General features: G+C 47.4%; 1 protein-coding gene across 2 annotated transcripts in view; it reads right to left on the minus strand.

The window, feature by feature from the left end:
• The window catches only part of HPS5 (HPS5 biogenesis of lysosomal organelles complex 2 subunit 2), a 1,306,927-nt gene that overhangs the window by 1,093,915 nt on the left and 187,912 nt on the right, over positions 1-25,100 (minus strand). For both annotated transcript variants that reach the window (XM_069623788.1, XM_069623787.1), the window contains exon 4: positions 12,491-12,555. In XM_069623788.1, the coding sequence (XP_069479889.1) occupies positions 12,491-12,555 (65 nt within the window). The remainder of the gene's footprint in view (positions 1-12,490; positions 12,556-25,100) is intronic.

Raw genomic sequence — 25,100 nt, forward strand, 5'->3', positions numbered from 1 at the left:
TAAGGCTACATGAAAAGGTAGAACGGGGTCTTCAGTGGGACCATGGTCCAATATGTCTGTTAAATCGTCCTGGACGAATTGGGCCGGTGGTCTAGCCCATCCCAAGTAATCTACCACCTTGGTCATTAACTGACGGTAAAATGGACTGACATGCTCTCCTGGATCTGGTCTACCGAAGTCATTCTCAGGAGAGGTGTCAATGCCACTTGCATTGTGCAAAGACTCCACCAAATCCCTCATTCTGCTTTCCTCTGAGATCAAGCATTCTGGGACATTTGGGGTGCCATACTCCAATCCAAAAGGTACATTTTCCTCCTCGGATCTCTCCTGTTCCTCAAAAATTGAGGTCAAGGATTTGAAAAACTAGGGAGAGGCTTGAAAACCTTCTCTGGGAGAGGAGAAGGAAGAGGTGTAGTACCAGGCTCTGAAGGAATTACATGTGAATTAACTCTTTCCTTCTCTTTTTCTGGCTGCCCTGGCTTGGTTGGATCCTTTGGCGCCGAGGGTTTCGGCGTCGACGTCGATAAAGGCGTCGATGACATCGCGGTCATCGACAGGGTCTGCTTCGAGGGCGTTGAGGCGGCCTTTGACAGTTTCTCCTTCGAGGTGTGAAAGGTCTCAGACGGCATCGGTGACCTCGAGCGGTCGACTCGACTCGAGCGTTTTTCGCTCGGCGTTCTGGAAGGGTCCCTATCCTTCCTTTTACGATCACCCAGGCTCGAGGGCACGCGAGTGTCGGAGCGATGACGCTCCCGGCCGGTTTCCGAAGAAGGCACGGACCGAGGCTTTGCTTTCTCAAACACCTCCATCATTTTGACCCTAAATGCTTCCCACTCGTTGGAAGACGAATGTTTTGTGGGGCATTTCATTTTCGGAGACTCGTCTGACGACGAGGTGGAGGGAGATCTATGGCGTTGTTTCTTTGAATTTTTCAACGAAGACGACGAGCGATGAGACTCGCTTCGAGATCTGGATCTATGCCTTTTGCGTCAAGGAGATTTTTCCCCATGGGGTCTCGACTCGACGCTGGAGGCTTTTCTATCTTTCCAACCTACCTGTAGCTTTCCTCTCCTTTCTCTCAAGGCCTTTCCCGTCATCGCCTGACACTTCGAACAGGCCTCCATGTCGTGGTCTTCCCCGAGACACCACAAACACTCGCGGTGCGGGTCCGTGATTGACATTTTTGAGCCGCACGACTTGCATTTCTTAAAACCCGATCTCGGGGTCGGCGTCGATGACAAGGACATAATTACTTCTCGTAATATTATATTTCCTGACAGAACTCGAGGCGCGCGAATTTCCGAAGCAACGTACTGCGGAATAACGGAACTGAGGCCAACGGGTGCCGTGCGTGCTACTCATACACCCAATGACGTCGCCCTCGACGGAGGCTCTCAAGGGACTATCGACTCGACGACATCGACACAAAGAGACCTCTGCCGAAAAAATTTCCAAAGAGCAGCAAAGCTGGATGGAATACATCTAAGATGAGGAATACGTTGGAGGACACAATCCACTCGAATGGGATGATCCGGTTGGGTGGAGAAAAAAATCCTGTTAGCATGGACAAATCATTGTTTAAACCCTATCCGGCGGGTGGCAGCAGTTTTCTTCACCCAGAGAGTTTATTTCTTAAGGACAATCAAGTACCCACTGGATCAGGAACAAATGATTGGGTAATCACTGGAGTGAGAGTTTCCTCCGTTTCCACATTCAACCACTCTTTGATGGGTGTTCTTTCATCAAATTTGCAGTATACGCTCAATGCACTATGTTAAAAAAGGTTTATAGTCATAATGTCGACAAAAAAATGTCGACAGACAAAAATGTCGAAAAAATAATGTCGAAAATAATAATGTCGACATTCTATACTTTTAATGTAAAAAGTCATAATGTCGAAAAAAAAATGTCGACATTTTTTTTTCGACAATATGACTATAAACCCTTAACACTATCAACACCTCACCCAACACCCTCCTGCAACCCCCCCACACCCCACACCACCACCCTCCCACCCCTCATATGCAACACATTCTAATTATTTATATATTTATTTATTTATTTTTTCAATAAATAAATAACCAACAAAAAGTATCATTTACTATGGGGGGGTCCCCCCCCCAACCCCCCCTCACCCAAAACCCCCCTGCCACCCCACCACACCCCCTAACCACCCTCTCACCCCTCATACTCAACACAATCTAATTATTTATTTATTTATTTATTTATTTTTTCAATAAATAAATAACCAAAAAGAGTCTAATTTACTATGGGGGGGTCCCCCCCCAACCCCCCCTCACCCAACACCCCCCTGCCACCCCACCACACCCCCTAACCACCCTCTCACCCCTCATACTCAACACAATCTAATTATTTATTTATTTATTTATTTATTTTTCAATAAATAAATAACCAAAAAGAGTCTAATTTACTATGGGGGGGGTCCCCCCCAACCCCCCCTCACCCAACACCCCCCTGACACCCCCCCACACCCCCCCCAACCACCCTCTCACCCTCATTCCCAACACATAGTAATTATATATTTATTTATTTATTTATTATTCAATAAATAAATAAACAAATAAATAAAAAGAATATCATTTACTATGGGGATGTCCCCCCCAACCCCTCTCACCCAATACCCCCTGCCACCCCCCACCCCTCATACTCAACACATACAACACAACAATAAATATATATTTATTTATTTATACAACATTTCGAAAAAATGTCGACATTAATGTAAAATGTCGACATTTTTGTATGTCGACATTATTGATTTTCGACATTAATTTGTCGACATTTTGACTGTCGACATTATTGATGTCGACATTATGACTGCACACCGTTAAAAAATACTATTTCCGAGTTCTTTCCATCAAGAAGCAAATACGTCTCGAATGATGACTCAAAGACTGGCATTGAGAGATCCCTACCCCAGCTAAAGCAGTGCGCAAGCCAAAACAATACTTATGGCATTGATCTACAGGGGACCGGTGGGTTGGGAGAGGGTTCCCCGGTTCCCCATATCTTACTAGATTCCTCTTTTGAACGAAATGCGATTTCTGCCTTGATAGAGGTTTTGAAAGTGGCTGCAGAAAATCACGAGGCAACTAAATTGAGGGAATCTGAGCACTTGCTTCAACATAAGGAATCACAGATGAGGCATGCCCATAATGATTCAGCCCCAATGCTTTCCGCCTTAAACTTTGTTCCATCTTCTTTAGTTAAAGTATTCGAAGCTCTAAAGATGGAAATACAACAACATTCCGGAACACTTTTGGAAATAACTAAAGATATGGATGTTCGTGAATCCACATTGGTAGCTTTGAAATATGCTATGAATGGCTCTATGGGCGATGCCCTAACAGAGATTCAAATGGATTCTCAAAAGTAATTAGAAAAACTTGACTCCCTGCAGAAGCAATGGGAAGGGGTGAAGGAGGAACGAATAATACTGAATACAAAATCGGACTGATGAAATTATGGGAGGTCATTATCTACACCATACAAGGTGCACTTTGAGTCCGGAAAAACCTGTATGCGAGTCCCCTGGTGTCCTAATGGATGGAGTATTTAACAGCTTAAAGAAATGAAGAAATGATGGCCCATTCTCAACACAGGAAAACATGTACTACCCCAGCCACTTTTTGCCATAAAGCGGAGACAACATTTCCGTGACCGATAGGTTCACACCCTAAAAGAATGAAGAGACAAACCCAATTCCAACACCATTTGGGAGGCAAATGCACCAAGCGGTCATGCTCCATGCGGGAGCTGTATGATGTGCGCACAGACAACCCGAAGTAAGGGTGTGGAGATAGGATGGAAGACCCCTTGGCAGCAAAGAAAATTCAGCAACTGCAATATCAAGGGCGTCATCTACCTAATCACATGTCCATGTGACCTAAAATATGTGGGCATGACTTGCAGAACCTTGAAAAAGAGGGTCATTGAACACAAATCTTGTATTAGAACAAAAATAAAATCACTGCACCAATGGTAGCACGTTTCAACCTATTGAAACATACTGCTGAACAATTTCATTGGACAATTCTTGAGAAAATTGCTCCTCCTCGCAGGGGCGGCAATTATCAGAACCTTTTACTTAAAAGAAAGCAAACCTGGATTTTTCATCTCGATACCGTGAAGAACGGACTGAAGGAAGAAATCCAGTGGAATGATCTGGCCCTCATGAAATGAAACCCTTCCCACCGTCAAAATCAGCATCCACCCCCTTGCAAGAGACATCCATCATGTCTCACATGGACTACTCCACTACACATACCTACAGTCACAGATATTGACTGAATAAATATGTGATGATGGTGCATGGATGATCAGCAGTAACAACAAGCTGTAACCCCTGTGAAATGAAAAAATATTTGCACGCCGCATGAAAACGACTGCGCAATAATGCCTAGATGTTAAATGAACAAAACATGCAAAATCGCGCACACGAAAGAAAGTATGCGAGTTTCAGATTAAAATCAACATCTCTATATGTAATCAGGTGCCAATTGGACCTATGGCTTTACAAGAATCGCTTACAAAAAATTACGACATCGCAAAATATATGGATGGATGGATGATCAGCCATACCAACAAGCTGCACACACTATGAAGCCAAACAAATGCGGCTTCATAAAAACGTATGCGTAATCATACTAAAGATGCAGAAGTCCCTTGCAAAAGGAACCACACGTGATATTGCGCACACGGGCGAAAGCATGTGAACCATACAAAAACCAACACCCCCATAAACAACCGGGGCCTTTTGAGTCTATGCCTCCCTATGAGATCTTGGCAATTTGCCATGCTGCAAGACAGGTGAGAGGGACATTCCCACCTTAGACAAATATTTATAACTACAACTCCAAACAAGTTGACTTATGCTGTATTAATATAAAGACCAATACAGTCCGTTCACACATACAAACATCTTGTCCACTCAAAGATGGTGACCATAGAGCCCCATAAGGAGGGAGACACTGCCTCTCATCATCTATTGAGAAGTACTTCCTCACTCTCCAAAACAACACACGCACATGAAAGGAGAGATGATCACCATGGGAACCCTCTAACAAGCCTTTTGCGCGCGAGATTCCAAACGGACCCTCGCTGCATCGAAAGTGAACACAGATACGGCAGAAGATAAGCCCCTTTCTATTATCAAAAAATGACATGACAGAATGCATGCATAACAAACAGTACGGGAATGAGCTCGGCAACGGTACATTAGCTGTTCAACTTTAGAGATAGCATACTGTGGTGTCACGTGCCCCGCCAATCGAGGGTCACGTGACACACAGGAAATAAAGGAATCACCGGAACTGGCGTCATGACGCCAGTCCGGGTTTATGCATTAATCGAAGTGGTCCGTGTGCTCTTTTGCTGCGCCCAGCCTCCCCGCGCTGCGTACCAGAGGCCTACCCTCCCGCGGTCTGACGCTGAGCCTGGGACCCCGAGGGAGGATCATCACACTGGCGACGAAGCGGAAAGAACCCGCGCCTCTGCAACACACAGCCGATCATCTTCCCTCCGCGTGCCGATGTGACGCGGAGCCGCGTATCATCCCTCCGCCTGCTAACACGGATGACCAACTGCCGCCACATCTACCCGGTGAGACCACGCAGCAGCCCTGAAACACGCTGGGGCTTCTCCCACACGGTCAGACCAGCCGCGCACCACACGGACAACTTCCCCCACACGCCGCAACACGTGGGGCACCACAGGAGTTAAAAGGTGGATTTTTCTTCTTGTACAAGACTGACAAGCAGCAAGCTCTTCCTTACGCAACACCCCTCTCACATCACCCAGAAACAAGAAAAGGAGAGAGTAGCGACAGCGCAGGTACCCTGCACTTCGAAAGCTCATTCAAACAACAACCTAACCAGGAAGGTCCACACCGTGAACCTTCTAGAACATGTCCAGCCCGAATACTAGCCCCACGAGGGCCAGCACAGGTCTATCGTCCAGAAGGAGCCTCACCCTAGACCCTCCAGACCCAGCGCAGACAACCTTCATGCCGCCGTTTGATCCTTTTACCACCAGAGCGGCTATTAGGTGGGAAATCTGGCTACAGCAATTTGAAATGCATCTAGATGCAAGAGACATTACCATAGCGAAGAAGAAGCGCACGTTCCTCCTACTCAACATTGCGCCTATTTAACGCAAACCCAAATCGTGGCAACGACGACAACTACGACGCGGCCAAAGCTACGCTTACTAATATGTTCAAGCCTGATCTTAACCCAGATTACGAACGGTTCCACTTCTGCATGGCAAGACAACGCGAGAAAGAGACAGTAGACAAATTCCATGCTCGCCTCCGAGAAATGGCGGTAGTTTGCGAGTTCCCAGACGAAGAATTCACCATCCGCCTCCAGATCATTAATGGGATATCCTCAGAAAAACTGAGAAGAGCCATCCTGTCCGAGAGAAACATAAGACTCTCTCGCATCCTAGAAATGGCGCGCCTCTGTGAACAAACAGAAGATCTAGTGGCGATCATAGAGGCCGTGATCCAAAGATTGCCGCTAGACAGCCCTAGACCCATCGAGGACATCGCTGCCATCTCTAAACATCAGAGCAATCGCATGAAACAAGGCCAAAGGTCCAACACAGCGCAGGGACGGAACAAGAACTGCAAATGGTGCGGAGGCCCATGGCACAAGAGTGAATCGTGCCCGGCATGGGGATCCACGTGCAGGAAATGCAATCGCCTCAACCACTATGCAGCAGTATGTCTGAACCCACCGAACAGAAATGACGCAAGGCAACAGCCTGCACAAGATCGCAGGAAAAAGTTTGCACCCAGAAAAGGCAAAACCCGGTCAGTGGGTGGACCGAGATCAAGGATGTCCGTGAGATTATCCTGAACGAACTCCCCTGGGGGAGCTGACCAACCCAAGTACTCAGTAACCCGAGACATAAGGCGCCGATATGAAGAATCGGCATGAGAGCCAGGCTCCGGCCTACAAAATTCCACCTCCGGAGATGTGTCCAGTCCACTGGCATCATGCAGCGACTGCCGCAGGTCATCAAACTGGCTATGGCCCGAGATAACGTCATCTTGAACCGTAACCGGAACAAGGCCGCCATCAGAGCCTTCATCACCCTCTGAAATGTATTCCAGGCGGGGAGAGGAAGACCTCTGTGGACCAAAGCAGTGCCGGACCTTAGCCATAGCCTTTCTAGGGGCAAACCCCGTGCCCCAGGGCCCCTCCGACACCACCGCCTCGAAAGGCGTCGAGGGCGCCGAACGATTCGGCGCCGGCGTCGACATAAAAGGCGTCGAGGGCGCCGCACGAGTCGGAGCCGGCGTCGACAGAAAAGGCGTAGACGTCGAGCGAATCGGCGTCGACGTCAGCTGCAGCCCCGCCAGCATCCGCGGCGTCGACACAGACCTTGAAGTCGGAGCTCCGAGCGTGTCTCTCGACAACCTGGCCGCCGACGACCCCCTCGGAGGCGGAGCCTCGAGAAAAATCATCGACGACCTCGGCACCACAGGCGTCAACGTCTTCTTTGAAGACGGCACAGGATCACGCGGTCTCAAGCGCGTCGAGGACTGGGACCTGGAACGGGCATGGCGAGAACGGCTACCCTTGTCCGAACGGGACCTCTCCCGCGAGCCGTGCCGACCACCCGAGCCCAAAGGTGTACGGCCGGTGTCTCTCGACCGGTGCCGACCGACCCCACTCGGGGGCGCGGACGGACCTGTGCCCTGCGATTCCAGAATCGCTTGCATCTGCTTCCCGAAGGAAGCCCATTCCTCCGGTGTCGCTTGCATGGAGGGATAAGCGACCCGCCGACGTGCGGAGTCCTCGGAAGAGGACGGGGAAGGCGACCTATGCCGGCACTTCCTGGAATAACTCGAAGAGGCGGAGGAGTGGCGAGATCGACTCCTGGAAGGAGACCCACCGGACTTCCGACGATGACGTGGAGAGTCGCCCCTCGAGTCATCCGTCAAAAGCCCCGCAGACCTCGACTTCCAGGGCTTAGACACCCGGCCTACCGACAGCTTCTTCTTGCGTTCCCGCAAGGCCTTTGCCGTGAGCGACTGGCAGTCGACACAGTCGTCCGTATCGTGGGCCTCCCCGAGGCACCAGAGGCAGGCGTCGTGCAAGTCCGTGACCGACATCTTGGACCCACAGTCCCCGCAGTTCTTGAAGCCCGGACGTGGGGTTGAAGATGAAAGACATTGCCACAAACAGGTCTTCACAACAAACCAAACAGGTTCAATGAACTGAGAAAACAGCAAACTCCAACGAGTCGAGGCGTACCGAGATTCACGAAGCAAACACGTTCGCGGAAAAAACGGAACTGAGGCTATGGGCGTCGTGCGTCATACTTATCACATCAGGTGACGTCGGCCATCGGAGGAGGTCCTCGGGGACGGCGCGTCGACATCATCGACGCAGGACGCAGACGCCAAAGATTTTCCAAAGCAGCACAGCTGTGGACATTACCTGTCATAGATATGGAATACGTCAGAGGACCCAATCCCCTCGAATAATAAATTCAAAACAAATACCTGAGTCATGGAAAAGGGCCATTATTACCCCTATATAAGAGAGAAGATCGTTTGGCACCATCCAACTATCACCCGATCACTCTCTTAGACGCTGACGGGAAAATATATTTGCCGGCTTCGTTTTGAGGAGCTTTGAAAAATTGCCAAAAGCAGAGGGCATTATCTCTAAACATCAAATAGGGTTCTGCAGAGGCCCCTCGACCTCTTTAAATGGTCTCGCCTTGGGCAGTGTCAGTTGCGGGTCCTTCTCCAAAGGTGTTCCCTCGCTTTATGGGGCATGGATAGATCTGTCCCAAGCATTCGATACAATCAATAGGGATCACCTTTGGGGTAAGTTGAGAGACTGGGGTTTACCGGAAAATCTGCTTGTTATACTAATTGAGATGCTTAAGAATTTGGAACTCCAGGTTGGATTGAATAGGTCAGGGATTTTGGCTAGGTCCATCAGAATAGAGAGGGGGGTGTGTCAGGGATGTTTGGTAGCACATTTCTTTTTCAATCTTTATTTATCTGATCTGGCTAAATGGGTAGAAGAATCAGCTTTGGCCAGTCCTAAAATTGGCAGATCTAAAATCAAATGGATGGCCTACGCCGATGATATTGTTCGATTAGATCATACTCCGATTGTTCTTCAGCAATTGCTTTCGGCTCAGCGGAAATATGCAGAGCTGAAGTTCAATTCGCAGAAATCAAAAATCATGGTCTTTAAACACCCATTAAGGGCTACCAAACACTTCTCTTGGCATTGGACAATCAAATCATAGCAACTGCCAAAGAGGTTACTTATCTAGGCTTGGTTGTCAGATCCTTTCCAACAAAAGCCCATGTGATGGCTAGTCTTGAGGCAAAAATACTGCAATCGGGTTCACATATGAAAAAGATTCTAGATACGTTCTGCAAATTGTCCCTTCTTCCAATCATTAGGTATTTTATAGTTAAAGTAATACCAACATTAGTTTTTGGTCTGGATACCAATCCTCGGTCACATTTAATAGACTGGAAGGTAAATTATGCAGGCGAGTTTTGGGTCTTCCGAATCGTGTCCCTACAGCCAGCCTAAGGTATGAGCTTGGCCTACAATCGCTGAAAGCCTGGTTGGAATGGAAGTGGATCTCATTGTATAGGTTAATTCTGGTTCCACCCATGTTGTCCTTAAATTAAGATGCCTCTTTGTCCCTCCAGGGTTCATCTTATCAATATTTTAACAACTTAAAAATGGTATGTAGCAACAGTTCATTGGTGTCTGATTATTTGGAAGAGATACTAGTTCAAAACCCTTTAAAAGTAAAGGAGTGCATGAAAAGGGTGGATTGGATTTGAACTATTGCGGCAATGAAATCTGACCAGGTCTTGAACTCTCTAACTCCAACAGATAAGCCTAGATCCTCCCAACCCACATATTTGAAGACATTTCCTGATTCGAACATTAGATAGGAGTTTTTGAGATTTCGCTTGAATCTTCTCCCTACCCGTAAAATCCAACATATCAGATGTAAAGAAGAAATTGAGAATGATATTTGTCCGAGATGTGAGGAAGTGGAATCACAATCTCTTAGGCACTTGTTTGTCATCTGTCCGGGGACCTCAGAGTTGAGGGTACAAAGGTTGTCTAGATTCGTCTGTCATGACTGGTGGCTGGATACAGATTGCTTTTGGAAAAGGCTAGCCTCAGGCAATAAAGTACTCCTAACGATTCAAGTTGTTAAACTGTTGAAAGAACGGAAGTTCGTTGGTCTATGTTAATTAAAGGGAGGTAATATGGTAATAAGAGGGAGATATGAACTTAGTTTAAGATCGGAAAGTTTCTTTATTTCATTGTTCTTTGGTTTACTGTTATTTTCTGCGGTTTAGATTTTATCCTGTCCTTCTTTCCTCGTTTATCAATGATGATTTTTATGTATATTTTTGGATCAAAGTTTGTTTTATAGACTGTTTCGTGTATTGTAAAAAGTCAAAATATTTTTGACTATAACACAATTTAAAAAAAAAGAAAAATGTGCGAGTTCACTGATTTCAGTGCACCCATTTGTTCCCCTTATTTGTGTTTAAAATGTTATTGTGAAGAATGTCAAACGTTTATTTTTAAACTCCATACATAACCGGATTGATTTATACGTATTTTTCAAACACACTCCGTTGCGTTCTTTTGCCCTTTCAGAGTGAATTATACTTGCTTCGCCCAACGCATTTCTAATAGGAATTCTTTTATATTGTTAGGTTGATTTGTGCTTTTAATGTAGCTTCACTGAACACAGGATAACATTTTAAAGCCACAAATATAGTATTGCATGCTGGTGTGCATCTAAAGATGGGATGCGGTGAGATGAGATTTAGGTTTCTGCTTAAATTGCAAAATCTGAAACCAGGAAATTCTGGCTTACCCAAAATGTGTGATCCTGGGCAAATTACTTTACATTGCTCTGGCTTATGTCTTTTAGCTGCCAACATTGGCATCACCTAGAAGTGATTTTCTTAAAAGTGCATTAAAGAAAAATACACTCATGCATACCTTAATAGACTACAGTGTTGCTCCATATATAATATTATTGACTGTTTGCACGTTGTATACAACAGCCTGAACAGTCTCTTAGCTCACTCATGGAATGTCACTTGCCATGGATCCCTCTCCACATATAGAAGGGAATTAAATGATACTAAAATAATTGCTAGGTTGTAGGGGCTTGAAGAGCCCCATTCCGATTTTGGTGTAGAAGCATGAAAAGACGTGAATTTGGCTTTGGGTGTTAGAACCACCCCTTAAATGGGCAAATAATATTCACAGTTCATCCCTTTACAAATGCAATAGCGAATATGTGTAAGTCACTCAGAGTGAAACATCCCAAAATCCACTTCTAACTACCTTATCTTCTCTGCCCTCAATGTTTTTGCGCTGCAGGGTGGTGCCAGTGCTGATTGCCATTAGAAATAGAAAAATGCTACTTCTAGTGCCAGTGGGCACCATTGCACTAATAACAAAAAGGCAGCGCTAGAAATTGAAATAATACACATTCTATTTCTAGCAGGGTGAGCTCTACAAATAGGAAAATAAATGTATTTCTAATGCGCGCAACCCCCGTGCTACAAATTGTCACACAAGATAATTCTTGTGTGCTGGTAATAGATACACGTTTTATAATTGTTCCAGTGCAAGATGGTCTGCTCTCGATATAGTCCGTCACTCAAACCGTTTCAAGCATGAATAATTATGACAGAGATACATTAGGCAAATGGAGAGCAGTATAATGGCAGATATGGTGATATAGAAATCATAGTAGAATAGTCAATTTCAGTAGGATATAGTTATTAATCAATTTACAAGTATATACAAATGTGCCAGTTCCTGACTTGTGCCATTATACTTTTGAGTTGTGTATGGCCCATTGATTGTTGCGAAATCTCACAATCACATGCCCTCTCACCTGCTAATATGACTAAGTAAGCTATTCCCCTGTTTAGGAGGGCGGAGCTACAACGCAAATGGCAAGATGGGGCATAGCAAGAGCAATAGACTTCACCTATAAGAAAATGATTGTTAAAAAAAATTAAATGCATCTGTGAATTCCAAGGCATGCAACAGACTGTAAAGGAAAAAATGAAATGTACAAACTACCTTCGGTTAAGGACAAATATAATCAGGGGAACAGAGCTTATAAGTGTATTTTTTTTTCCTTTTGGAAGGTCCTTTACTTCAAGCCAGCCATTTTGTAGGAGGGAACTTTGTTGCAGGCAACCAGTCTAAAACAGAATCTTTACGACTTGAAATCCTTTGCCGTCACCTTATCTTTCTAGACATGGTTAAAATTAGCTTTCAAGTGTTTTAGGAAGACAGATACATTGCTTTGCATGAAGTCCTACCAATTTAGGGAATGCGGCATTGGCATAGCTGAGACAATGTTCCCAAGTAGTTTTAAAAAATCCAAACAAATTCACTTTTGCGCTTTATCGAGTTCATACCTGGTAGCCACAGCAACAAAATCTTCATCATGGAGGCAGCAGGCAACGCGGGAAATGGCACCCTCCTTAAAATGATATGAGAAAGTTATAAACCACTTTCACAGCAACAAGATCATTAGAATATCAAACCTGCTTCTAATCATAAAGGCAGAGACAGTACACTGTAAGCACAGTTCTAAATTGGTATACTGGATAGTTGTACGGTTTTGTAAGGCTGTGCCACTACCTCTACTATTTCTAAAGTAAAGAGGGCTGCTGTATCAGGGGAATTAGCCTACAATCTCTGGCTAAATTACTGAGACAAAGAATAGGGAGTATGATATGATAGGTTAATACCCAGAGGTTTCTAAGAACGAACCCGGGGATCAAACCTGTGTTGCTGTGTCGTCTTGCTTCCAAGGCGAGCACGTTGTCCCTGAGCTATCCTCCCGAGACTGAACACGTGTCACACAACACATGCGCTCCTCAATATTTGTACATAATAATCCTTGGTCAAAGGTAGTCACTATAAAATAAACCAAACGGAAGAAAAGAAAAATGACGGTCAGTAGGCCAAATTACTATTGTGTTAAAAAAAAAAACTCAATAGTGGACCAAAATTTAGAGGATAGCGTATCTTCCAATACAATTATTGAAAAAATCTTGCCAAAATTGGAGTTACATTCTTCCACAATTCATACATTGCAGATGCAACCTATAAACAATGTCATGAAAATATACAGTGTACAATTATTTAAATTATCGTTATTTCTAAAGTACCTGGACCAATCTGGTCAGATACCAATGAAGATGAGCTAACGATGACCGTAGATACAACCTGGCCAAAGGGGTGACAGAGATGTAGGCTGCTAGGAGTCCTGGAACCCAAAGCTAGACCCTTACTGGAGATGTCTTGGCATTGAATAAGGCCAGAACTTTCTTCATCAGGGTCTCACCCCCATCTGGCGGGAGATGAATACGACCTAAATCCTAAATCAGTATAGAATACTGCTCTGATAAAATGAAGTACTGGTGTCGGATGAGACTGCCGCCTAGTTGATCAACAGGCCATGATCTCTTAATAAGGCACATTTTCTGATATTCCATCTTCCACTTTCAAATGGGAAGGTCCCAGAAGAAGCCAGTTATCTTAAGTAGGGGCACACTGCTCTTGAAGTACTCCTACGAGGGAGCCAGGACTTTTGTGAAAACTCAAGGAGCTTACTTGATCCTGAATGGCAGGTCTTGGAACTGGTAGTGAAAACTTTCTATCGCAAAGTAAAGATGCTGGTGTTCAGAAGGCCTCACAGGCATATGGTGGTAAACATCTGCCAAGTCCACGGATGTGAACAGGTGCTTCCTGTTGATTAGAGAAATAGTTCTCTGAATTGTTTCCATTTTGAAATAAATGTCTCACACAAACCTGCTTACAGCTTCAATAACATGCAATAACCTTCAAGGCCTTGGCTACGAGAATAGCAACCCTTGTTTCGGAGGGACTTTGAAAACCCGGCAATGGACATCATCTTGAGGGGCACCCGAATCTCCTCCAGTACTGCTGCCCTTAATTCCGCTTTGCATGGCCACAGCGTTATGATCAGTCCTTTCTGAGGAGGCTTCCTGGCAAACTGTATTTTGTACCTCTTCCTGACCACTCATTAGAACCCAGGTTTCAACTATTGATTTGTCCCAGACCAGATCACATACTCAGCATATTCCAGAATGCTGCTGTGCTTAGTGACAAATCTGGACTATTCTGCCTTTCTCCCCAGAGGGAAGCCACCCCCTTTGAGGCTAGGGAGGTGAGCCCGCTGTGTGGGGCCAGAGTAAGGAGACAGACACAGTTTGATGTTTTTCAAATAGTAAAAAAGGGTGGGAAAAATACCTCACTAGCCCTAGTCCCTGCCTCAACAAAACTAACTAATGGACCAGTCTTTGTCGGGATGTCCAAAATGATACCCACTATCCTGTGTCGGAAACCTAACCTGACCCACACACCCAATTGCTTTAAAAAAACGATTACACAGACCGCCAGAGGGGGGATGATGATGGCAGCGTGAGTGTGGAGTTCTGTGCTCAGCCAGGCTTTGAAGTTATAAGAATACCCAAGTGAGCGAGACGAAGCAACCGAAAATAAGGCAGACAGCAGTGGGCATGCGACCTCCACTCTGGTGCAAGCCCCGGTGCGTCAGTGGAGACCAGTGGACCCAGACCCGGACAATGCCGGCAAAAGTGACCCGGGACGCCAGCGCCATCTCCAGTGCGCAGTGAACTGGAGAGGGAGAACTGCGGCAACAGACCCCGCGGAGACCGAAGAGCGGGCGAGTCCTGCCAACATCTGCAAGTAAGGCGCCTGCCTCACCTCTTCTAAATCCCCCCTCACACAGAAACAACAACGGGGAAGCGCCAGCACTGTTAAGAAGACTGGGAGGTGGCAAAGCAGGCACCCCTCCCCCAACACCACTCGCCTCCCCACTTAACAGAAATCAATGTGGGGAAGCGCTGGCACCGTTACAAGGAGAGAGACAGAGCAGTGAACCGCCCCTCCCCCAACACCACTCCACTGCCGGCACGAACCTGCAGAAGCCAGCAGAGGGGGTGCCAGATACAGAGCTGGCCAGTGGGTAGCATATACCCTCGGCAAAGGAAAATCCTGGGTCCTGCTAGGAAGGCAGGAGGGACGCCCCCTCTGCCGCAAGAGCCACCGGGCAGGTGCTTAGGGTGGCAGGATCACAATATATGCCGAGGACAAGCCTGCAAAAGAGGAGGGCCGTGGAGAGCATCACTGTGGCGGAATCAGGAGGTGCACAACAGACAGGAAAAGCAGTATAGCAGGTGCCAGAGTGGATAGGGAGCACCTGGGGGGAATACAGCAGGACATACACACACACTGTATTATCAGAACTATGTGCATTTAGCGTGGAGGTTCAAGGCTCGTTGGGTGTGCTCACTGAGGGAGTCACGAAGGCGGAGGACCGAGTGGAAGCCCTGGAACACTGACACCGCGCCGCAGACCTAGGTGACGTAGTGGTGATGATGTGGCTGAAGGAGCTTGAGCGTCGGGACCGATAGGTGAGGTCTAAAGTGAATGACATTAAAAACAGAGAGAGAGAGGAATAATCTTTGTGTCTGGGGGCTCAAAGGCCGAGAGACAGAAAGACCACAGGAACTGAAAAAGTCACTACTGTGCCTTGTGTGTGATCTGTTGGGGGCCCCCCCAGAGAAGGACATTACATTTGATAGGGTCCAGTGAGAGACCACGCTCGGTGGTTGCTATGTGCCACTATTATACTGACAAAAAGTAAATCCTACAGAAAGCAAGGGAGCGTGGCACGATTGAGTAGGAAGGAACGCAGATCAGGATTTTCCAAGACCTATCCGCCTACAAACTGGACCAACGTCTCAAATGCAGGCCCCTGACGAAATCGCTTGAAGATAAGGGAGTGAGGTGCCATTGGTGCTTCCCCTTCGTCCTCATGTTTGAACTCAAGGTGAAAATTATGTTCTGTATCAGGGTCAGGATGCAGACAATCTCATAAAAGTACTACAGAGCGAGGAGGCGCAACCGGAGAGAGAGAGAGAGAGAGTCAGCGACAGCCGAGGGGGCGCTTCAAGAGTGCCTTTGCCCACCTAGAGGAACTAAAAGAGACGGGAGCTCTAGGCATTCGAGGAAGCTAAGGGCCCTGCATTCACCGTCCCCGAAGTGATTTGTTGTTAAAGTAACCTGTCGGAGGTTTGGTGGCGATTGAGACAACGACCCGCCGTACATGGGCACGCTCAGTGGGGAAAGGACAGCCAGGCCGACCGTTAATCTCCACGCACCCTAGTGACCTGGTGAAATCCAGGTGTCTCTACCGAGTTGGGCTTTATGCCCTACTTCTTGGGGGGTTTGAGGTTGGGAACCGGGGGAGTAAGGGAGGACAGGGGGGGGAAATCGGCATGCACAAGGAAGGGGCTTCTGTGACATACGAAAGGATAATGACCCCAGGCGCAGGGGAATTTCCTAGACAGGAATATGGTTGATCTGAAGGTCGCAATCCTCAACCTCAAGGGGCTGAACTCCCCAAATAAAAGGTCCCTGACCTACAATATGTTCCGGTCTCTCAAGCTATCCGTCCTGTTTTTGCAGGAGACACACTTTACACAGGGGATGGAGCATCCCCTACGGAATGGGGCAGTGGGACAAATGTTCTGGGCTTCCATTAGGGATCACTAAACGGAAGGTGTAGGTATTGTTCTGGCAAGGTCCTTTTGCATGAAGGGGCTTCAAATCAAGAGGGACTTTGGAGGGAGATTCCTGGCACTCAAGGGCCAAGTGGTCCTCAGGGAGTCATGTTCACCTTGGCCATGGCGTACGCACCCAACGTGGGCCAGATTCACTTTCTTAGGAGGGTCTTCGCAGCACTGGAGGAATGGGGTGAGGGACGCATACTAGTCGGGGGCGACTTCAACCTGGTGGTGGACCCGGGATTAGACTGGTCAGCGAGATGGGGAGCATCTAAACAGGTGGGAAAGGAGAACAAGGAATTTGCTGCCCTCCCTGAGGACCACTTTTGGGCAGATGTGTGGAGGGTTTCTCACCCCCAGGCGGGAGGAGATACCTTCTTCCTCCCCCACTCTACTTATACCAGGATACACCAATTATTGATCCCCCGGGAACAAGCAAAGGACATTACATCTCCCACAGTGGAAACAGTCACATGATCAGATCACAAAATGGTGACAGCGTCCTGGCAGTTTGAAGCAAAGAGAAGGGTTAACACAGAGTGGCGCTAAAACAATGGGCCTCATAAAACCCTGGCGCTAATGGGTTAACGGCGCTGAAAAAACTGCGGTGCCGTTATCCCATTAGTGCACGATTCTGAGGTCCCTTCGCGGGACCCGACCTTAACGGCTGGTCTACACCAGCCGTTAACGTAGAGACCCGCAAAGGGACCTTGGTGCTAAGTACGGTACCGCAATTTGCGGTACCGTACTTAGCGCCTTCCCCATTCCCATTGAGCCCTATGGGGCAAAAATGGGAATGGGGAAGGGCCATGGAGGATTCCCCCTTTCTTCATGGCGGAGTCGGTAAGTTACCGGCATGGCCATGGTGCTAATAGCACCATGGTTTTCCGCCTGGGTCGTAATGAGGCCCAATGTCTTACTTCAGGACCCGGTTTTTAGGGAATATCTGGAGAACTAAATCCAAACCTTTAAGGTCAATGAGACTGGGGAGGTGCACTCAATATTTTGTGGGAAGCCGCCAAGGCCACAATATGGGGACTGTTAATAGCAGAGGGAGCCCGGAGAAAACAGGAGAGAGGTCTCGTCAAGAATAAGTTACAGAAGAAATCCGGGGGCTCAGCCTAATGGGGAGTGGGGCACAGGACAGATTTGCTACATCTCATTCGAGACAAGAGGCAGGCCCTACACGCCACGCTTATGGGGGAAGTCTTGAAGAAATTGAGATACACAAAACAACAATATTATGAGAGGGGAGATCGGGTGGGACCTCTCATGGCGAACAGGGTCAGGGGGAGCAGAAGGGATAGACGGGTGGAGAAGACCTGAGACAAAGGAGGAGGTATGGTTGACCCACAAGACGGTATACCAAGGTGTTTTGCAGAGTACTACGAGGTGCTCTAAAGGAGGGTGCCAGAGCCAGGGAACCGGGCAATCAAGACATACCTGGAAAGCTTGGCAATCCCAAAGCTTGCCCCCGAGGAATTAGCGGCCCTGGAAGCCGAAGTCACGGCTAAAGAGTTAGTGGCCGCCATAGGGAGATTGAATGATGGTAAAGTCCCGAGGGAGGATGGGTACACCATAGACGTCTTCAAACAATTCCAGGAGTTGCTGGCAGCATCATTGGCAAGGGTTTTTAGTGCCTCCAGCAAAATAGGCAAAGTTCCCCCCACCTTCTTGGAGGCCAGAATAGTGGTCCTACCCAAACCAGGGAAGGACCCTGCCCACTGTCAGGCGTACAGATCCATCTCGCTTTGGAATGTGGATGCTAAGCTTTTTGCGAGGGTTTTAGCCCCCAGGCTTGAGAGGGTTCTCCCTAGATTGGCCCACCCGGATCGGACAGGCTTTATTAAGTATCGGCACGGGGCGGACAATCTACGTAAGACCCTACGAGTGCTACACTCACCCATGGTTAAAGAAAAGGGGAGCCTTGATGTTATCCTTAGATGATGAGAAGGCTTTCGACAGCGTAAACTGGTCATTCTTGAAAGAGGTGTTGGCATCAGTGGGAATGGGAGAGAAATGGGAGAGTTGGATAGCGGCTCAGTCCCAGGGCAAGTGTGGTGGTGAACGGGGAAGAGTCATGTCCTTTCAGGTTGAGAAGGGGAACCCGTAGGGGTGCCCCCTATGCGCTGGTCATGGAGCCGTGGCCAATACATGTCAGGGCTGACAGCCAAATTCGAGGGGTGCAGGTGGGGGAGGAAGAATATAAGTTAAGTCTATTCGCAGATGATGCCTTCCTATATATATCCCGCCCCAAGGCCTCCCTCCCGGCACTACTGGAAAGGCTTGAGGTATATGGGCAAATGTCGGGTTTCAAGGTCAACCTTGGCAAATCCATGGCATACCCGAAAGGACCAGAGAAAACCCAGATTGGGGAATACGTGAAAGAACTTGCTTTCTGGGTGCAGGGGGGCAGGTTCCGTTACTTAGGGGTGGAGATCCCGTGAAACCTTGGCAACCTATTTGACCGGAACTTCCCCCCATTATGGGAGAAAAGGGGGGATCTTGACCGATGGGCCAGGCTCAACCTGTCAAGGAGGGCGAGACTCAACTGCATTAAAATGGTCATGCTTCCCAAATTGTTGTTCCCATTTCAGGTGCTCCCAGTGGTTGTCCCCGCGCCCTTCCTAGATATGGTTAAGGAATCTCATAGCGGACCCACAGCAATTTCAGGAATTGTATGAGGTGGGGCTTAGTATGGTGGGACAGATGTGGGAGGGGGAGAATTCTCACTATGGGAACCCAGGAGGAACTCCTACATATTGACCAGCGTTCCCCCTGCCGCTATTTGTAATTGAAGGGAGCTCTCAAGGCCCCACAGTGGGGGCACAACTTAAGGAGGGACCTTATAACTTTTGAATCTCTGCTGCTGCAGGGGAGCGGGTACAAAGGGCCAAATAGCAAGCATCTATAAGGTGTTCCTGAAGTCTGAGCCCATTCGGGACCCGAAAGTCAGGGAGAGATGGGCCGAGGACCTACAAAAAGAGATACCGGATGAACTATGGGCTACCATGTGTAGAACGGCTTCCCAATCCACGGCTTCCCTCCAGTTTAGAATGCATGCTATCAAGATCCTGCACCGTTGGCATCCCCCCCCCCCGCCCGCCTGGCCAAAATGTACCCAGGAGCAGATTGTAAATGCTGGAATTGCCGTGCCTCCACCCAGACTATTACCACATGTGGTGGGGATGTGCCCATGCGCAGACCTACTGGTGGGAGGGCCGCTCCTGGATTAAAGGGGTTGACGGGATCACACGCAGCCAATCCCCATGAGGGCTCTTGTTTGGGGTATGGGAGGAGGATGAGGGAGAGGAACGGGGAAACCAAATGGCCCGTACCCTCCTGGTAGCAGCCAAATGTTTTGTGGCTCTGTTCTGGAAGAGGAACAAAGCCCCTACAGAAAGGGATTGGCTAGGGAAGGTCAGGACGATCTATGAGATGGAATATTCGACATACATTCTCAATGAATCCAGGGCCAAAATTGGAGAATTATGGTTACAGTTTTTTTGCAAAGTATGGTGCATAGCCTGAGGGCTAGAGAATGCATGAGCTGACAATTACCTCTTAAAGTTGTTTTTGTGGATGTAAGAGCTACATGCCGAGGGGGAGAAGGGTCGCGGGGGAGATGGGGTAAAGAACACATAGTAAGGACAAGACGATTATTGGTTTTTGCAAATGATGTTTATCCTTTTTCTTCGAGTGCCTAACCTCTTGTTACAAAATGCTAATAAAATGTGATTTTCCCCCAAAAAACGATCACACAGGAAAATAATAATGTGCTTGACTGTTTTCTTGCAGTCTTCTTTAATTCCAATTAGAGAAAGTTCCAATAGGTAAATAAAGAGTTATAAAGTGCCCCCAAAAACAAATGCCAAGGGGGACAATCAACTTTCACTGGTCTTCCCAATCCTTTTCTTACTAAGGAAAATAGTTTCCTCCCCCTATAGAACTTAGTAATGCCGGGGAGACAATCCACTTCCCCTGGTCTTTCCTGTGATTCACAATAGTGAATAATTACCTAAAGATTGTTTTCTAGTGTTGGCATAGTTTATTTACTCTCCTGTCAAGTACTGCCAATGTGCTTTGTCCAACGTTCTCGCAATTCAAAGGGGTTGTGCCTCTACCCTTATTTTATTGTAGTTTTAATACAGGGTGTAGCAACCTTGGTTCACTCGCCTGTCAAGGTCTGCTTCTCATAGCACCCTCTCCCAGACAGCAGCCTGTACGCTCTTACCTTTCCTGAGAGCTCTTGTTAGGGTCCAGCTGGTTCCCACAGGGCTTTTATGGATCTTCCCTTTGCAACGATGGCTCCGAGTTTTCCCGCCCTGACCCACCACTCCCTCTTGCGGTCCACGGCTTCTGGGCTGTTTCTTTGCTGTGTGGTCCCCTTATCTTCCTTTACTCTTTATCTTTGTTGTTTGTTGTTTGTCCCTCATAGGCCATCCCTTTTCCACCCCCTCCCAAACCGGTACCCAGTTCACCAGAGGTTGGTCGGGTTTCCAAGAATCCATTCTTTCTCTCCTGCTTCTCACTGGTTATCAACATAGTGTGAGGGATATTGTACCCACCGGCGTTGACACCAGCTGTTGAAGTCTTCGTCGTCTGAGCTTCTTAGACACCCTTTTCCATATGTCTTGCATCCTCCAGGCTGGATAAAGTCCTTTACTTGCCGGCAATCTACATTACTCATGGAGGGTGGTGTGCGTGCCTGAAAAGGAGTGCTGCTTGCATCATCACAGCTCGGCTCCGTCCTGCAACTCAATAACGAGGTTTAGTAACTTGGTCGCAGCTGATCAGCATAGGATGCTTGCGCAGATCGGGTTATGCAGTTTTCTTGGCCATACACATTCTTTCCAGTCCCCTTCTTTCCTGATGTCTGTGTCTTGGAAAGTCAGAGGAGGCACTGCCCCTGTGCAGAGCCCTGGCTTCCACCGGCTCTTGAGCTCACAGAGCGGTGTCCCACCTTCTCTCCCCGTGTGAAGTAGTCTCTTTTGCTTCTTCCTTTTTCGTTCTGTTGCAGCGTTCTCCAACTTTTGCGTTCTCCATGTTTTTCACGCTTTCTGCCAACACTGTCCCGTCCCCTCTGACTTTTTCTGCTGCCAATATTCCTTCCTTTCTGCTGATTACCTCCAATCTCTTTTGCCTCCTGCTGTCACTGCTACTACCTCTGCCACCACAACTCCTACTGCTGCCACCACTACAACAGTTTTTTAGTGGTCCCTCTTCTCTTTTTATGGGAGGAATAGCTCCAGAATTTGGCCAACAACTAGAATGCTGCTGATGCTTTTCACCTGCATCCATGCAGTGCTTCCTCGTCCAAGTTAAAGCACCATTTTTGTTGGGGAATGTTGCAAGCATCCCTTGGCCACAGCCATCTTTAATAATTGAGGCAGTGTTCTTCTGATGTAAAATAGGGACGTAATCCCTAAATTCGTCACACCGCTCAGCAAGACTCTCCCTAGGGGTCTGGGCAAGTGGGACTTCACTGGGAGGGACTCCCCTCTTGGGGACAAGGACTCCCATTCCTGCGAGGAACTCCCGGTCCAGAACACATAATCCGCTACATGGTAATCAGAAAGACTGTTAGCCCAGTTTTGGATTCACTGAATAGTGACACTTCTTCAATCTCTTTGGCTTCAGGTAATGCTGAACCCTGCCTGAACACCACAGTCAAAGAAGAACACCACACCCCTTTTGCTTTTGATGATGTACATAAAACCACAAGGAACTTTGAATCAGGGAGAGAGACTCCTACGTAGAGGCGAGCATCTGATGAGAAGACCTCCTGGAGGGACACAGCCATGCTAGAACGCAGAGCCAGCGGTAGCGTGGACAGCGAACAAATTGTTCCCAAGACGTCGGAAGGCTGACATCCTGACAGGCCAAGAAGCCAAGGTCGGGAAAGGAACGGAAAAGCAACTGTCTCGCCTGGTGGAGTGACCACATGAAAGCCGTGGTGGCCCTGGGGCCAGCTAACTGACGCTAAAACCAGATTACAGAGGTGAACCCAGATCCCCAAGCACTGCAAGAGAAGTGCATTGGCTGACTAGACGATCAGACGAAGGGAAGCAAACGCTCCAGAGTAGGCAACGCTGTTGAGACGCACTTACAGAGAAATTTGAGGCTGGGAAAACCACATGGATTACAAGAGCCTGATAAATCAGAGTGGGCAGACGCCGCACCGAGACTGAGATAAAGTAAGCCTGTCAGAACGCTAGGGGATTTTAGGAAGTCAAAGAACCATGAAATGTAATAAAGAGAACTGTAGAGAAAGGGAACCTGGAGGGTTCCAGTCCTTAAGTATAAAGCAAGAACAATATCAAGCACCAAGTCGGAAATGATGGAATTGTATTAGGAAGACTCTTTCTTCCTGGTGATAAGTAATCATATGGAATTGATATTTGACAAATAGAACCTGCAAAGAGGTTGTGAACTGTGTTATGGGACATTGACAAACGTTTTAACCCTATGGAAAAGAGATCAAAGTGATTGGACAGGGCAGAAGCCGAAGACAGAGGCTATTGCTCCGGCTTCCTTCTTTTTGTTAAGTTTTCCTAAGTGGTAGGGCCAGTTAGCTATTAGGATTTAGACTAAGGACATTTATTTTGAAATTTGACGAACATCCTTACTTTTTAGTTTGTTAGGCAGAGAATCTCCCTCATAGCAGGAGAGCTAGATACGCATTTTCTTTTTTTCAAATAAACATCCACTTAACATGGCACATCCTAGTCCTTCTTCTGGTTTGCCACAGCTTGCACTGAGGTTAGTGATGTGCCGGCCTACCCTGAAAGACTGGCCGTCCACAAGCAACTCTCCTGTTTAGCCTGTAATTATTTGGCTGGTAAGAGCGAGTGCTCTGAAAATTAGATCTTCCCTTCTTCCTCAGCACATAATTGTTTTTCCTGTTTAAGGACCTGGTTCACTCTCTCCTCCAACTGGTCCCCAAACAACTTAGCCCCATGAAAATGGCAAGCACACGGGTACCTTTTTTTGAGTTATCAGTGGTCCAGTCGTCTGACTGCTACTGCCGTACTCCTAGTATATGATATGATATATGTCAGTTAGAACACGCCTGAACACACGTGTTTCTAGGCGCGGAAAGACATTGAGGGGGGACAGAGGGAGGACAAGACAAACGATCTTACTAGTGCAGGGGGAAGGGGATGGGGGAGGTGCCAGGGAGAGGGAAAGCAAAGTGCAATCAGGGCAGCAATGCTCTGAGTGAGTGCAGCCAGGGCAGTGCGGCTCTGGGTAAGTGCAAGGAGGCAGGGGGCTTGTTAGCAAGAATCACCTGTAGTACCCTTTGGGAACACTACAGGTAATTAGGACTACAAGTGTAAGCACAATTTCACCTTTGGTACAAGCCCGTACTACACAGTAAAGTGGTAGCGATGGCTGAGCAGCCAGACTTATCTCAAGAGTTTAAGTGAGCAGTATAACAAGTTACACAAAGGACAAACCAATAGTCATTCAAGTAAACACTTACAAGTTTTCTTAGTAAAGGAATACACATTTACTTACTCAATCATTTATAAAACATTACACTAGCACAAGCAGCTCAATATATAACAAACTAATACACCACAAAAATCCAACCGGTAAGTAACTAAACAAGTTTAGCTCAAAAATGAAGTGTGAGCAAAATGACACTTTAGATACTTAGAAAAGGAGGGAAAAGACAAGGTTATAAGAATAGACGGCCCAGATACAGTCGTAGGCAGGGCAAAGGGTTCAAGTTAAATACAACCAGCAATTCTTCTCAATAGGCCTGGGCCAAAGTCAATGGTTCAGAGTCTTTTGTATAGGAAAGCACAGTTCTGGTATGTAACGGTTAAGTCTTTGCCACAGAATTTTAAAGGATTTGGCAAGGTGAAAAGTTTGCCGAATGTTTAAGGAAGGACAAGACTTCGTAATTGAGGAAAGTTTCACACACTTTCTCGATGGCCGAAAAGATTTCCGGGCCGCGCTTGCACAGTATCTTTTAAATGAAGAAAGCTGTAGCTGAGGCAGTTGTCCTGGCAGTTTGAGCAGATCTTGCTGTTCCTGGGCTTCAGTCATGGGGACAAGAAGGAGGACGTCGGGAAGTTCCTGCACTGCCCAGGGAAGAGGCCAAAAGCTGTAACAAGACGTCGGTTTAAGGTGTGAGTGCCTTAAAGTCCCCCTGGTTTCCTTCCCTCTGCCTATCCGGTTTTCAATAGCACTCTGAAGAAAATTTGACCAGAATAGGACGGTGTCCAGGTGGCTTGCGAGTTGGTTGTTCCCACCAAACTCAAGGGAAGATGTTAACCTTGAAGGGATTCTCTGTCGTCGGAGTTTCAGGCAATTCGGACCTGCAGCAGGGCTTCACCAGTCGTCCAAGAGTTGGAGCAGTCCTCTTCCTTCCTCTCCTCTTCGGTTCTTTCAT

Source organism: Ambystoma mexicanum, chromosome 11 (assembly GCF_040938575.1).
Source record: "Ambystoma mexicanum isolate Mex_15411 chromosome 11, UKY_AmexF1_1, whole genome shotgun sequence".
Lineage (NCBI taxonomy): Eukaryota > Metazoa > Chordata > Amphibia > Caudata > Ambystomatidae > Ambystoma > Ambystoma mexicanum.